This window comes from Erpetoichthys calabaricus, chromosome 5, assembly GCF_900747795.2.
Source record: "Erpetoichthys calabaricus chromosome 5, fErpCal1.3, whole genome shotgun sequence".
Lineage (NCBI taxonomy): Eukaryota > Metazoa > Chordata > Cladistia > Polypteriformes > Polypteridae > Erpetoichthys > Erpetoichthys calabaricus.
Window position 1 is genome coordinate 103,525,444 of NC_041398.2, and position 14,547 is coordinate 103,539,990.

At 36.3% G+C, this 14,547-nt stretch overlaps 1 protein-coding gene across 1 annotated transcript; it reads right to left on the bottom strand.

The window, feature by feature from the left end:
- Positions 1-1,826: 1,826 nt before the first annotated feature.
- grpel1 (GrpE-like 1, mitochondrial) lies at positions 1,827-11,411 on the bottom strand. Its single transcript, XM_028801883.2, has 4 exons — positions 11,256-11,411; positions 8,114-8,267; positions 6,386-6,467; positions 1,827-2,762 (listed from the first exon to the last, which is right to left on the bottom strand). Exons 1-4 carry the CDS (start codon positions 11,321-11,323, stop codon positions 2,416-2,418), a joined length of 651 nt encoding a protein of 216 aa, XP_028657716.1. The 5' UTR covers positions 11,324-11,411; the 3' UTR covers positions 1,827-2,415.
- Between the last annotated feature and the right edge of the window lie 3,136 nt (positions 11,412-14,547).

Here is a 14,547-nt window from a genome sequence, read left to right on the forward strand (position 1 = left end):
ATAATACAAAGAGTACACAATATGCGTTTCACTCTAATTGGGGTTAATTAGGCTTTGCCTTGGATGCTGACATCTGAGGTTCATTCCCCGCGAGGTTAAGCAAAAATGCACATATCTGATAAACCGCAATTAGGGTGAAACACGTGTTGTGCAGCCAATTCAGGTTGAACAGGTAGTCTAGCTTCTCCTGAATGGTACATCCATACGTGCTGTCAGAAGAATTTGCCATGTCTCCTAGCACAGTCTTGAAAGTATGGAGGATATACCAGGAGATGAGCTCATCGCCAGCCTAATACCATCCACATAGTAAAGCACGGTAGAGGCAGCAACATGCTGTAAAGGTTCTTCTCAGAAGCAGGGACTGGGAGACTTAAGAATTCGGGGAAGGATGAATGCAACAAAATACAGAGAGATCTCTGAAGTAAACTTGCTCCGGAGTGCACTTGACATCAGACTTGTGTAACACAGCAATAACCTGAAGCACACATCCAAGACAATGCATGATTTGGGACAAGTTTCTGACTGTCCTTGAGTGGCCCAGCCAAAGCTCAGCCTAAAACACCAATCAAAATCTGTGGAGACCTTCAGATTTCTTTTTACAGACCCTTCCCATCAAGTTTAATGGAGCCTGAAAGGAGTATGGTAGAAACTGCCCAAATCCAGATGTGGAAAAGCTTGTAGAGATTTTAACTAGAAGACTAAGCTGCAATTGCTGCCAAAGGGACCTCTAAAAAGTACTGAATTAAGGGTATGAATACTTGTATGACTGAACATTTTCAGTTTTCTATTTTTTTTTTATAAATTTCCAAACTTTTCTGAAAATGTTTTATCTTTGACATCACAGGATGTAGACTGTAGATTGATGGACAAAAATGGCCAATTTATCCATTTAAAATTAAATCTGCAGTTTGATAAAACAGTTGGGCTCCCCCAGGCCATGACTCTGGTAGACTTTTGCAGAAAGACAGGAATGCAAATTCTCTGAAGATGGAATGGCTATTAAAGTTGGAAGGGTGCATGAACTGTTGGCTTAAGTGTGATATGGATACAGAAATGCAATTTTACATCCACAGGATATCTGGTGCACATTTTAGCTATTGCAGATGGAGGAGCTCGGCTACCTCTGCACCCTATTCATGAGAATAGGTAAGAGATTGCACTTCTGACAAGCAGACTTTTAACACACTGGTTACTCTACAGAAAATTGATTAGTTTCTGAGGATTAAACAGAAAGCTAACTTTCTGGACAAAAATCTGTTTATTGTCTTATACTCATCTTCATCTTAAAGACATGAGTTGTACCAAAAAACAGACTTTTCTACTGTGTGGAGAGTTCTATTCTGTAGAGCCTGTCAATTTTGGAATGCCTTGGAACTCTACCAGACAGTAACACATTGTAAAAAGATGATCTCTATGAAGATGAATAAGTGCTGTGGTTCTACTGGCATATTTCATTGGTAGGAGCCCACTGGGAAGACACGTGAAATGAAAGGTAAAAACACTTAGTCTTGCATTTAAGCACCAGGAGATCTTTCGCTGGTTGCCACTGTGCCATTCACTATAAGAAGCTGTTAGAACATTTATCAACATTATGAATACAGTACAGGCAGTTTTGTGATAAAACGAGTTACAAAAAACACCTCTACATTAAATATTTATATTGGTAAGATTTTGGTCTAAATAGTGGTGGCCATGCATGTAAATAATATGTTATTACACATTTGAAGACCCTACTCAAGGGATTTTGCTAAATAAACAATAGTAGATAGACTTAACTGTGGGGGTGAAGAACATTCAATTAATTTAAAAGAAACTCACTGCAACTATTAATGATTAAAGAGTTAATTTAATTTTATTCCAATGTTCCTATTTGGAAAAGCACATTTTAAATACCAGCTGCATATCAAATACTTTGGAATGCTATTACTCAAGTGCAGGTCTATGCATTTAAAAGAAAGAAATGTTTACGGTCAGGCATCCACTAAGGTAAACACTCTGGAACATATCTGTAATCAGAGGCCATATTAAAAAATAAAACATACAATTTATTGCTTCCAAACATCACGTTTTTTTTTCCATTATTATAAATCTCTAGCATACTACCAGATTTGCATCAATAATTTAACCACTGAAATTTTGGAAAAATAATTAAACTATACATTTGTTTATAGAATAATTGGTAAATTATGTCAAAATAGGACCTACTGTCGACCTTACTTCTTATTTTTAATTTGTTTAAAATACAAATGCACAAAACAACATTCTGATCTTGTATGCCTCATTATGAAACATAAACTTCTTTCCTCAAAATGTATCTATCAGTGAAACCTGCCCCACATCAGCCACAGATAAAAAATCTGTTAGACAATGAAACTTCTTACAGATGTTGGTACACTCTACGGCCTACTACATTACTTATGGTGCCTTTGCAACACCCACTAAAGCGGGTCTCAAAGTACGCCCATGTAATTTATAACCCACTTTTGTAACTAATGCTACTGTGCCAGGGTCCTTCCCTTCAACGGCAGTGTGAAATAGAGCTTCATGTTCATAAGGGTCAAACTTAACTCCAAGTGGATTTAGCTTAACAAGACCATGTTTGGTGAACACCTTCTGAATCTGCACCTCAGTCATGACTAGGCCATCATAAAGGTTTTTCAAATGAGGGTTCTGACGAGACAGCTCCTCTTTTGGAACACTTTCTGTTGCTTTCTCCAAGATGTCTGCGACTTCCAGAAGATCTTTACAGAACCCCTGAATACCTATAAATAAATTAAAAAAAAGTAGTCAACCACACCAAACTCTGTGAGCTTACAAATTATACAGCTAAATAAATTATACAGAAGTATGACAAATACTTTGATTGGGGGTGTGGGGTTATGGCACACATTTCCAAAATGGTCTGGAAAGTTAGCATATGTTATGAATTATTTTATTTAATTTATTTTATACATTTGCTTACATATATTCATACACATATTTTATAAACTAATTTGTCAGGCCAAATTAGAGCTGTCAATACACATCATTTGGACGTGCAAAAGAATAATGGAGTACCTAGTAGAAAAATCCATATTGACAGGGACAATGTGCAAATACCACATAGACAGTGAGGGATTTGAAACAGGTTTGCTGTAATTGTGAGGCAGCAGTGTGCACAATGAACTTAAACGTCCCACAAAGTCAAACCACTAAACTAGCAATACAGTAAGAAAATGTTTACTCCTGCATGTAGTAAGTAATCTTTGTGCTTTGAATTCCATTGAATAGTATACAAAGTGCTATGTGATTCTACTTTTACAGCCTGAGAGGCATGAAATGATGAAATAAAATACGGTTTGGGCACAATTTGAATATTAAATTCCAAAAGACATGGTTGTTAGGTTAACCAGTAACTATGAATTAGCTAGCGGGGTATTCCATGAAACTCACTTACTGAGTAAGCCTCATTTAAATTCTGATGCCATGCTTATCTGAGCCTGTTTCCGTTCCACCAAAGAGGATTCAGGGCAAGTCGCGCTCGGTAACCGAGGCAACTAAGTGTCATGTGTTAATCTGGTCCATACCAGTCTGAAAGTGAAGTTTAGCGCAATATTGTGGATTTAGAGATCATGAAATTCCCATTCGATGATTAACAAAACCTCTGAGAAAAGTTGATTTTTTTTTTTTATTTATGTGACATATGTAATGTTGCAGAATTTTTGTTTAAATTGATTGTACATGTTTATTACAAAATGATAAAACGTTATAACCTAAACTATCCACTGAAAATGAAAAACACAAATTATGTCATTTGTTATGACAATGACAGGATTATTAGCATATCTAATGTTGCTGCATTCTTAGTTACACATCGAATTAATAGGAAGTTAATATGATCTTGAATTAATATGATGGTCATTGCAAAGTAGTAAAACATTAAAAACTATATTGTTTATTGGAAAACAACAACAACAATTAATAATATATCACATTTAAATTATTACACCATTCGTCCCCATCACTTTTTCTGTCATTGAGAAATAATTGGAAATTCAAGACCGTAATGTACTTAAGCATTGCTCTGCCATAATATGCCCGGCTAGCATCTGTAGTTCTCTTAATTACAGTAGCATTTCCTTTTGGGGATATTATTTATCAACTACTATTTCTTGATCTACTGCTGAATGAACACCACTGTCTCTGTTACATGCTTTTCTACTGTATTTTATGACAATTAAATAAAACTTAACTTTTCAAAGCTGTCCCATAATACACTATGCATTCACAACAGTTTCACATTTAACGCCAGGTACTCAAGCCTGTCAATATTGCACTATATTCTGTGCTTTTTGAGTCCTGACAGATGTTATTGACGATCAGTTCCCATGGCTGCTTAAATCTCAATCTCAATTTTGTCTAAGGGGACTGGGGTGTGCCTCTGTGCCACTTCTGCATCGCTGTATTCTGTGCGCTAGTAGCACACAGGGACGTGCCTTTGTGTCATTTCTGCCGATTACACGTAGAGTATACATCTGACCCAATGTAACCTACCTAAGTTAAGCTTTCCTTAGGTGACCGAACTCAACATTAGCATGATATGGACATTATTTTAGTAATTATAATATTCGTACTTTACATAAATTAATAATACTGTAATACGACTTCTTACAGCTGCGTTTCAGCGTTATTCAGTTTCATTTATTCCGTCTCTGTGGAAGCTTTCTCATTAAAGCACAACATCATTAGTCAAGACATTGTTAACAAACTCATGGCTGTAAATAATATACTAAACGAGGTCTTGTTTTACTGTACGAGTTATAGGCACTTCTGCTCATCATAACTAGTATTCATTTTTTTTTCTATTTAACCTTTAAGAACGCGCATGCTGGTGAAGTGTCACAATTTATTTATTGACAGACCTCCAGTTTCCGCAATTATCATATATTATTCTGCAAATATCAATCTTGTCTAAATTATAAAAAAACAACCCTTAGTAATCCAATTACTGGAACAAAACATCCACAAGTATGCTTCAAAGCGAAGTATGTGAACCCCTGCAATATATACTGTCCCTAACAGTTTTCCTGGAATAAAAAATGAATAAGGAAAATGTTTTAAATATAAATATGTTCATGAGTTTTTAAGGTATAATTAAAAATGCTCTCCTATTAATTCTATTCTGAGAGGAAAGCAAGGGCTATTATTAGATGTTATGAAATTAAAATATACCAGTGTAATTTTGCCAAACTAGACTGAGAAAAGCAGTAACCATTGTACTGTTAAAAAATAAGGAACTACAGCGGCATCTATCACATGCACTGTTCAAAACTCAGCATTTCAAGCACCTTCTATATATTCCAAAAAGGTTGTTATGGACAAAGGAAGCACAGAAACACCTCAAAATATAAAACTAGAATACCTCTGCATTCCATATTACACCCAAGAGGGAAACCATGCGCAAACACAAACAGCATACTATAGTGCATACACTGCTTACTGTTATGGCTTAGAGAAGCTAGAGGAACTGAAACACAAATCTACTGATTAAGTGGTTCTGGTACCAGTAGGTATTAGTTATGTCATCAAGGGACAATCTTTGCTCATTGCACTTACCCAAATAAACTGATCCACTAATTGAACATTTAAAACAGAAAAGCTCAATTGCACACAGTGTTGATCTTCTATTAGTAAGCTGGTAGCTACATAAAGAAATCTACACCAACTGCAAATACTTTATTGGTGGGGTTTTGGTGGTTATGCATATATACTGCTATTACTAGTTACTCAATACACGGCATGTTTTTTTATATATAGTTTTCAATATTCATGAGTGATAATGTCTGAACATGAATACCTGATTACTAGCTCATTTTTCTTTTGTAAAAATGGACATGTGAACACAGCAACAGCATAGTTCACAAGAGTTGTATTGGCAAAGGATGTTAAATACGAGGAAAACCGTAGAAGGTTAGAAACAATCTTGTATGGTATATTAGATGACCCAGACTCTTACATTATGAGTATAAACACTTAAAAAGAAATGTTACTTGGCAGAATATGGTAGACAGGCAGGTGTTTCAATGATAGGATTATTGCATCTTTTTACTACATATGTACTCATGCAGTGCACCAAATTTTATTTGGAACCCATGAACACTTGAGAAATGAGGTATCATTTGACCCATTACCTTATGAATGACCCATTCACTTATGAATAAGCAAATGTTTATTTGAGGAATGAAAACAGTTTGATTTAGATAACTAATTGCTTGATTTCTCAATCAGACAATCTTTATTGTAAGTGGTACAAGAGAATTAATGATGAGTTGGTAGACCTTAAGAGTTGATTGCCCAATAAAAACAACTGTAGGGCATTAAAAAACAACATATTTTCAAAGCTTACCATACAACTTTGCTTCTTCTACCAACTTTTGACACCGCTGACGTAGGTTTTCTGTATCTGCAAGGGCTCGCTTGTACTTGTCCTATTAAAAACAAATTTCAAACAACAATTTTCAAGGCTTTTGTCATAATTTGTATCCAAAACCAAGTGATGTCGACCTTAGTAGCAAGTTAATGATTGAGATGAACTAGTTACTGACATTTAAAGCTTGACAGTATGGTAATTCAGTCCACTAGTCCAAGGCGGCAAGATCTCCTATCAGTCTATTAACTTTAGTAGTACAATGGGCTACTAAATTTTTCATTGTAGTAATCTTTGAAAGATCTGTGAAAATCCTTATACCATTACAGGTTTACCAGGTCATTGTTGTCATGTGTACAATGTACAATGAAATTATTACCTGCAGCTGCTATCAATATGCAACACATTGTCACCTCCAGTGTCAGCAGGACTAGCTTACCTCAAAACTTAGGTCTTTCTTACCTGAAAAATCACAGAACATTTTTTTCATAAATGCATGCAACATAAATTAATGGTAAATAACAAGGAGGAGAGGGACAATAACAAAAGCAGAGGTATATGTTTGAGTGTCAGCTGCATATTACATTTCCCCTGCAATCTGTCTCCTAAAGTGTGTGTATATCTCAATAGCTACAGTAAGAGAAAAGAACTACCAAGGCCATAAACTTCTCTGCTTTAAATGATTAAGGCAGTGACAGGGTCTATGTACTTGACTCAGTCCACTTCTCAACTTTATTAAAAGTCATTAATAAAATTCTCCTCAGAGAGAAAGACTATATGGCTAGATATCAAAACAAAAGTACACCTAACATGTTTTATAAAAAAGTGAGGAAAATTAGTCTGTCTGGAAAACTAGCTGTTAAGGAACATTTCCATAAAATTACAACTTTCAGGAATAACATTGAGAAGTATATCATCAAATTACAAAACTCTTTGATATATGTAACATAATGAGACAAACACTTTAGGTTATAAAGCTGGAAAGTCTTTATCTGGTGAAGGTTGGTATCTTTATAAAACTGCCAGTATTTCTTTCCCTACCATGTTGGCTGTACTGCATGAACACTATTGACCTAGAAAATTATAAAAACAACCTGTTAAGTGTGAAGCTACAACTGCCATTAAAATCCAGAGGTAATTAGCTTGGTAATGCATCATTTCATGCACAAAAATGGGCTACTCTCAAAACTGAAGGTTTTAACATGTGCATTTTAAGAATACCTGCACTATGAATGATGGCCTCAATGTTTAGTCTCATATCTTAGCCACATATAAATATACATCTAAATGAAGAACCCTAATACTTGCAATAAAAATTAGTTTATATTATATACAAACACCTGTATAAATTATTTTGTACAGGTATTCAGCTTGAAAGGTGCCTTTTTGACAACAAACAGTAACTGAAGAAAAGTTCAACTTAGGGCTTTAGAACAACAGTCTAACTGAATATCTTTCCTAAATTTCTCTAAAGAAAAGCCAAGCAAAACGACACCTTTTATTGGCTAACTAAAAATATTACAATATGCAAGCTTTCAAGGCAACTCATCTTACATCTTGCCTGAAGAAGGGGCCTGAGTTGCCTCGAAAGCTTGCGTATTGTAATATTTTTAGTTAGCCAATAAAAGTGTCATTTTGCTTGGCTTTTCTCTACAATCATAATGGCTAACATGGTACAACTCCCTAGTACTACTAAATTTCTCTCACATTTATCTCTTTGAACTGTTCCTCCAACTTGGCCTTCTCTTCTGCCAACTGTTTCTCAGCAGGGCTCTGTTCCGTTTTCTGTGTTCCACTGTGGTCATCTTCTGCTTGCCCATTTTTCTGTTGTACAGCAGTGCACAAGAACCTTGATGGATTTCTGTAATACAGAATAGCAAATCATGCTTACTGAGACTCGCACATATTTAGGCAAATCATAACTTAAAAATATAAAGTAGGGATGGGTAGACCGATACCACAGTAACTGATACTTTGATGCTCAAACTGTACTCATTTAATATCGAGTACCATTAAAAAAATAGCAATTACTATTTTTTTCTGTAAAATACGGTAGCAAGTTCTTGCAAAGGCATACAATATACTAACGCAATTTCCGTTTAACGTACTGAAAACTCCATACTCTCACGACCCTTGCACAAGCGCGAACCATGAACGACAATGGCAGACCGAAAGCATAGCACTGTATGCTGCTACTTTTTACAGATTGAAAAGAATACAGCTGCTCAATACAATATTTGTGAGAGGTATGAACAGTACAGTGGCAAAACAAGCAGCCCATTTAAAAAGCGCACATGCTGACAAACAGAAAGACGTTTGTAAAACATCTAAAAGATGCAAAAATGAAGCATGGTGATTTAGCTACAATCAGTGCCAGATAAGGGACATTGCAGCAGAGTTTTCAAAGAGACACAGGATGTTATCCAGGTAACTGCTATTAGCAGGCGATTTACTGAAGACTTTTTAGTTGAGTTTAACATTTTGCCGTTTAGTACTCATTAATACTTAAGAAAAGTAAAGCCCATTGTTATAGCATAACACAGGACACATAATATTGTAAAGCATCACTATCTGAGCATTTTGCTATGGGATCTGTCAGTATTGTTTTTTCTCCTAATTAAAATGAAGGGTACAGTATAACCAATAAACATAAAAAAGAAAGTTAAATAGTCTTAACACTATACAAAATACTTAATAGCTATGCCTACGTTGAAGATGAAAACTTTCACTGAAAGTATTTTTTCTTTCCGAAAAAATAAGTGCCCGAGTAAATGTCAACAATATTATTTTTTTTGCAAGTTTAGTGGATTTAAAAGTACTTCAATTGCATTAGTAACAGCACCTGGTGTGATAAAATATTTTTCTACTCAATTTTGTATTGTTAAACTTGTACTGTGATCATGTCACCAACCACAGTCCAAAGACAAGGAAGGTTGAGTGGATTGACAATGTTAAACTGGCCCCTGATGTGTGTGTGGTTTGTGTTCACCCTGTGATGGGCTCTCGCTCTGTCCAGGGATTGTTCCTGCCTTGCACCCGCAGAGGCAAAATAGGATGAAGTGTAAAAATGCCAATGTTAATTTTTCAAAATACAAATTTGAAATTGACTAAATGTAATGCTAATATGACAAAATCTTTCTCGATAAAACAGAAGGGCAGAATATAATAGAAAATGCAAATGTGGGAATATTACTTGTTTGTAAATATTAAGTGTTCTAAGGGGATCGGTTTAAGTACTTTGGTGAAGTGACTGCTTTTTACATGTATTAAACAAATAACCAAATTTTTATGAAAACGTAAAAAGTTGTCTTTATTACATTTGTATGTTCATTCTGGGCAACATGGTGGCGCAGTGGTAATGCTGTTGCTAACACAGTAAGGAGGTTTTGACCCGGGTTCTCCCTGTGTGGAGTTTGCATGATCTCCCCGTGTTGGAGTAAGTTTCCTCCCTCAGTTCAAAAACACAGAGGTTAGGTGAACTGGCAAACCTACATTGGCCTTGGTGTGTCTCTGGATAGGTGCCCCCGTCCAGGCAGCTGGGATAGGCTCCGGCACCAACTAACCAACCACCCCCAAGCAGCCCTGGTGTGCAATAAGCGGGTTAGAAAATGACATGACATGTTCATTTATTAATTATGTATTTTGTAAAAGGTTTGTTATGTTACCTTGATACTGAGTCGTGACATTAGTTAATTTAAATTGACTGACCCATTAATATTAGCAAATTTAAAACACTATCATTTGAAAACAAATTCCTTAGCTCTTTAAAATATATTCAGTATTGGTATCGGAAATCTTACACATAAAATACTTGTATCAGTATTGATTTAAAACATAGTGGTATCGCTCATCCCTAATATAAAGCTGAATGCAGACATTAAGAAAAAATGTTTAACATGTAATAAAAAAAGTGAATAAAGCATCCAGTGTTACAGAAATCTGAGTAAATACTTCATGCCTGCTGAAAATATTTTTAACCACTGCTGGAGATAACTACTTCTGGAAATTAACACATTTAATATTCCTTAAAATTTCCCATTGAATTATTCCCAACATGAGAAAAACACACAAGAAAAATTTTAGCAAACAATTAAAACATGAAGCCTAACCAGAAGTGACATTCCTAAACTGTCGTCATGTATGGAATATTTGAATTATTACGTTTATTACACTAATAAATTATTTTAATTTGTATTGAATATTGAAATTCCTAATCTGTTTCGCATGATGGAGCTAGAGTTGGTGTTTTCTGTGAAAATGCTACATATTAATGGAAATAAATAACATTAGCATGTCTCATGGTAAATAGCAAGATCATATGAACTGGGTGGCAGCGAGACATGTTCGGCTAGGAGTCCCACCAGAAACATCTGCAGCCTTGCGTTTAGTTTCAAACCGGGCAACGGCAAATATAACATCACCGCTATAAATCAAACATACCACCAAACTCGTATATATGTGTTTATCAAACCCCTTTGACACGTACTCGTCTCATTCACTAATACTTGCAATACACAAGTTACACGTGATGAATTCTCAGGTCTCTAGCATTGACACCAGCGTCCAGACACTTGTATGGTCTGGTTCTACCAAAAACCCATCACTTTAACTTAAGGTGATTCAAATACTATTTTGCATGTGATCGATGTATCTAAACTGTCGCACGTGATAACACGTCACAGCGATCTATAATTTTAGATATGTACATAAAAGATATATAGCTCTATGGATATCACGTCCAAAGACGTCTCCGCTCCTCGTCATATCATTGCCTATTACTATTTATCCTTCTCAAACACCACATTCTGACTGTCGTGCACAAATGCGATCCGTAGATTTTCCTACTTACCTCAGAAGCGCTTGGGAGACTGACACCAAACACCTCTGCCGTAACACTCGCAAACTCCAATGCGCCATTTTCAACCACCTGAAATCGAGCACGCGAGCCGGGTTAACCGAGCCATCAATTTCTTCCGGCGGAACGTACCCATGTTCCTCTACCAATCACGAAAGGAAAGAAAGGCGGAGTCAGAATATTTTGACCAATTGTGCTGCGAAAAGTTAAAGGGGTTTTTTTTCATGGTAGGTTGAGAGATAGCAGAAGGTCAGTAGTCCAATATTACTACAAATTATTGGAGGATGTCTTACAATGTCCTCCGGGCTAGGGAGTGCTGTTGCAGCCTGCAATCCGTTATAACACATAATTTTGTTTAACACAATATGTAATGTTTGCGATTAGACCGGATGCAAGAAAAAAAATAAAGAGGGCACAGCAGCTTACTGGACTGCTTCGTTTATCCAAACCAATGCTCCCCTCAAATGTTTTTGCTTTTTTTTTTTTACCTGTATCCTGAAAAGGGAATAAGTTTAGATTTTGCAGCGTGTAAACGGTTAGAGACTTAAGGGAAGCAAGAAAATAACAAGCTTCTTAAGGACTAATAAGAATGTGCACGTTTCCTTAGTGAGAAGAAGTTAAGAGTGTGACTAATAAGAATGTGCACGTTTCCTTAGTGAGAAGGAGTTAAGAGTGTAAAATTACTCTATAGCTGAAAGCACTAACACAGCAGTTACATGGAAAGGGTCGTGCAAGACCGAGATCATATGTATTTCATCGGCGCAGAGCAAGTTACATCAGTCTGGGATGAGTCACAAAAACAATGGGCTGACAATGAAGTGATGGCGAGACGATTTTTTAAATATGCAGGGGAACTTTATTTAACACAAGTCTTACATCCACGGCATCTGTATTCAATATTAAGCTCTAAAAAAAAAAACAAACACACAGTTGAGGTCCCTTTTTCCGTTGCTTTCCTTATGCCATAGGTGCCTAAAAATGCCTGATAACAATAATATATTCCAATGACATATCTTAAAACAAAACTGCATATATGTATTAATATTTTGTTGACACATAAATATTACAGGTATTGTGGTGGCATTACATCATCAATAGCCGGAGCATAAATGAAAAAACGTCAACTCCACACAGTCGCATGTGCATTTTCGAACTCTTGTGGCAAAAGGCAAGCAATCCCTTTAAGGATAGCGAGCCATCTCAAAGAACCATGTAAAGAGCAAAGAATTCATCTGTTGTGCCCCTCGGCATCGACACTACAATACATTTACTTAATTATAAGCAAACTCCATTAAACCAGGTTGTATAATTGTGTTAAGATATTAAAATGTGGGATTTCTTTATATCATTGGAAATGCATCAACAGGATTAACCTGTACCACTGTCAATGTATTGTGTATTTAACATTTTTTTTCTCAATGTGGACATCATGCCCTGGAAGTGTTTAATCGGTCTGCGAAACTAAATTCGTATTTCAACATGCTGGAATAACAGAAGAAAAAAACAGCCTGAAAAAAGTATAATCTAGTACATTCAAGAGGAAGCTTTGATCGAAATTTTTTTTTACCATTTAAATTGTGAAAAAAAAGTCTAAGACATATAACAATTAGCTAGCCTAAGAAAATCACCTAGTCAACTTGCAAGATTTGTCTTGATAATTCTCTAGGGTATATCATTAGCGAGACACTGGTCCTTGTGCATGTGCCACTGTAGCGTAACCCTGTCATTTATGAATGTCAGAGAGGAGCATTTTTGTACAATGGTTGGTTTTCTGTTTTCTCTTAGGCAAATAAATATGTAAAAGCCAATAGATAAAGGGGCAATAGACACCCATTGTTGGGACTGGGGTGATAAGTGGAAAGGCTAATTTCGGAATCGTGTTACAGGTTGTTGTTGCTGGCTGTCTATAGATGTAGATATTTACCTGCTTTGATTCTGTTTTTTAAACAATGAAAGTATCGTTATTGTTGATGGTTATCTACAGGAAGTAGATATTTACCTGCTTTGATCCTGTTGTGTAAATAACGGAAATATGTTTATACTACTGCTTATCAAAGCAAATTGGTATGTACCATTGTTTGATAAATTGTCACGTTCATCTAGGCAGTGCCTGAAGCAGATATCTACTGGGCAATGGGTGGTGTAGAGTGAGGGACAGGCCCCTGAGAGTGCTGTCAAGACCACTTGCACAGAGCACAGGGGCTTGCAGGTAGACAAAGGTACATGACTGGCAAGATGTGAGGCACACAGATGACTACACCTATCTCCAGGGAGGAAGAGACAGTTCCACCAGAGAGACGCCAAGTGTGGGTCCAGCAAGAGAAGGAAGACTCAGGTAAGGACTGAGCGAAGCTGGTGGACGAGAAGCAAGGCATGCCTTGGTCATTACAGCAACACAGGGAACCCAGAAGTGAATAAAGACCGCTCACCATATGAGGAAGGGACGCTGACAGAGGTTCGACAATTTAGCCAAACCTCTGTTGGGAAACAAGTGTCCAGCGAACAGAGTATTTCCATGGACAGTTGGTACACCGCACAAACTGGACTTCACGCCACTAAAGGTTGTATCTTCCACCGTTATGTTTTTAACTGACTTTTTGAGCTTGGACTGTTTTTTAAAAGGTATTTGCTCCTGACAGTTTTAAATTCTTGTCTACATTTTTTTCTTGATGTATTTTTATATTGTTAGATGTAATACAGGTTCCTATTGCTTTTCCTGAAATTGTTCCTGTGTCTTTCATTGTATGTTTTCTCACCACCCAATTTAAAGAGTCCTGTATGCAATTATCTGTAAATCTCAAGAGTTCCCAGCCTCTTAGTAAAACTGGGTGGCGTATTCAGATATTTTAACTGTGTCTAGTTTAGATTATCTATAAGTGTGACCAGTCACCTGTCACATGGGCTGTATGTGCCACTGGCCCTGAAAACGTAACAGTCCAGTACACCTAATGCTCTAACTCCCTCTCTGAGCAGGACTCATGTCAACTCGTAATTGTTGTCTAACAAGAAAGCAAAAGGTAGGACCAAAGAAAATAAACGGTTGTTCAACGACTTCACAGTCTAAGAACTTATTAAAATTCTCTTTCCAATGTCAATTTGCATGCATTGTTCCAAAGCCACAAAGTAAAAAATGTACGTAGTAGTATTGATTTAATTTTATTGAATCCCCATATTATAATGCCGGTCAAGAGGGATGGAGAACCTGAAAATAACCTGGAACCCAGACATTATTGTAGTAACAGTGAAGCAATTAAATCATTTTAAAATCTTTAAATATATACAGTAC

What these genes read in the sequence shown, in the direction of transcription:
- grpel1 (XM_028801883.2), bottom strand. Translation starts at nt 11,323, where the DNA reads ATGGCGCATTGGAGTTTGCGAGTGTTACGGCAGAGGTGTTTGGTGTCA. An exon ending in GTCTCCCAAGCGCTTCTGAG is followed by an intron (nt 8,268 to 11,255) that starts GTAAGTAGGAAA and finishes TCTGTATTACAG; the next exon opens with AAATCCATCAAGGTTCTTGT. An exon ending in AGAAGAAGCAAAGTTGTATG is followed by an intron (nt 2,763 to 6,385) that starts GTAAGCTTTGAA and finishes ATTTATTTATAG; the next exon opens with GTATTCAGGGGTTCTGTAAA.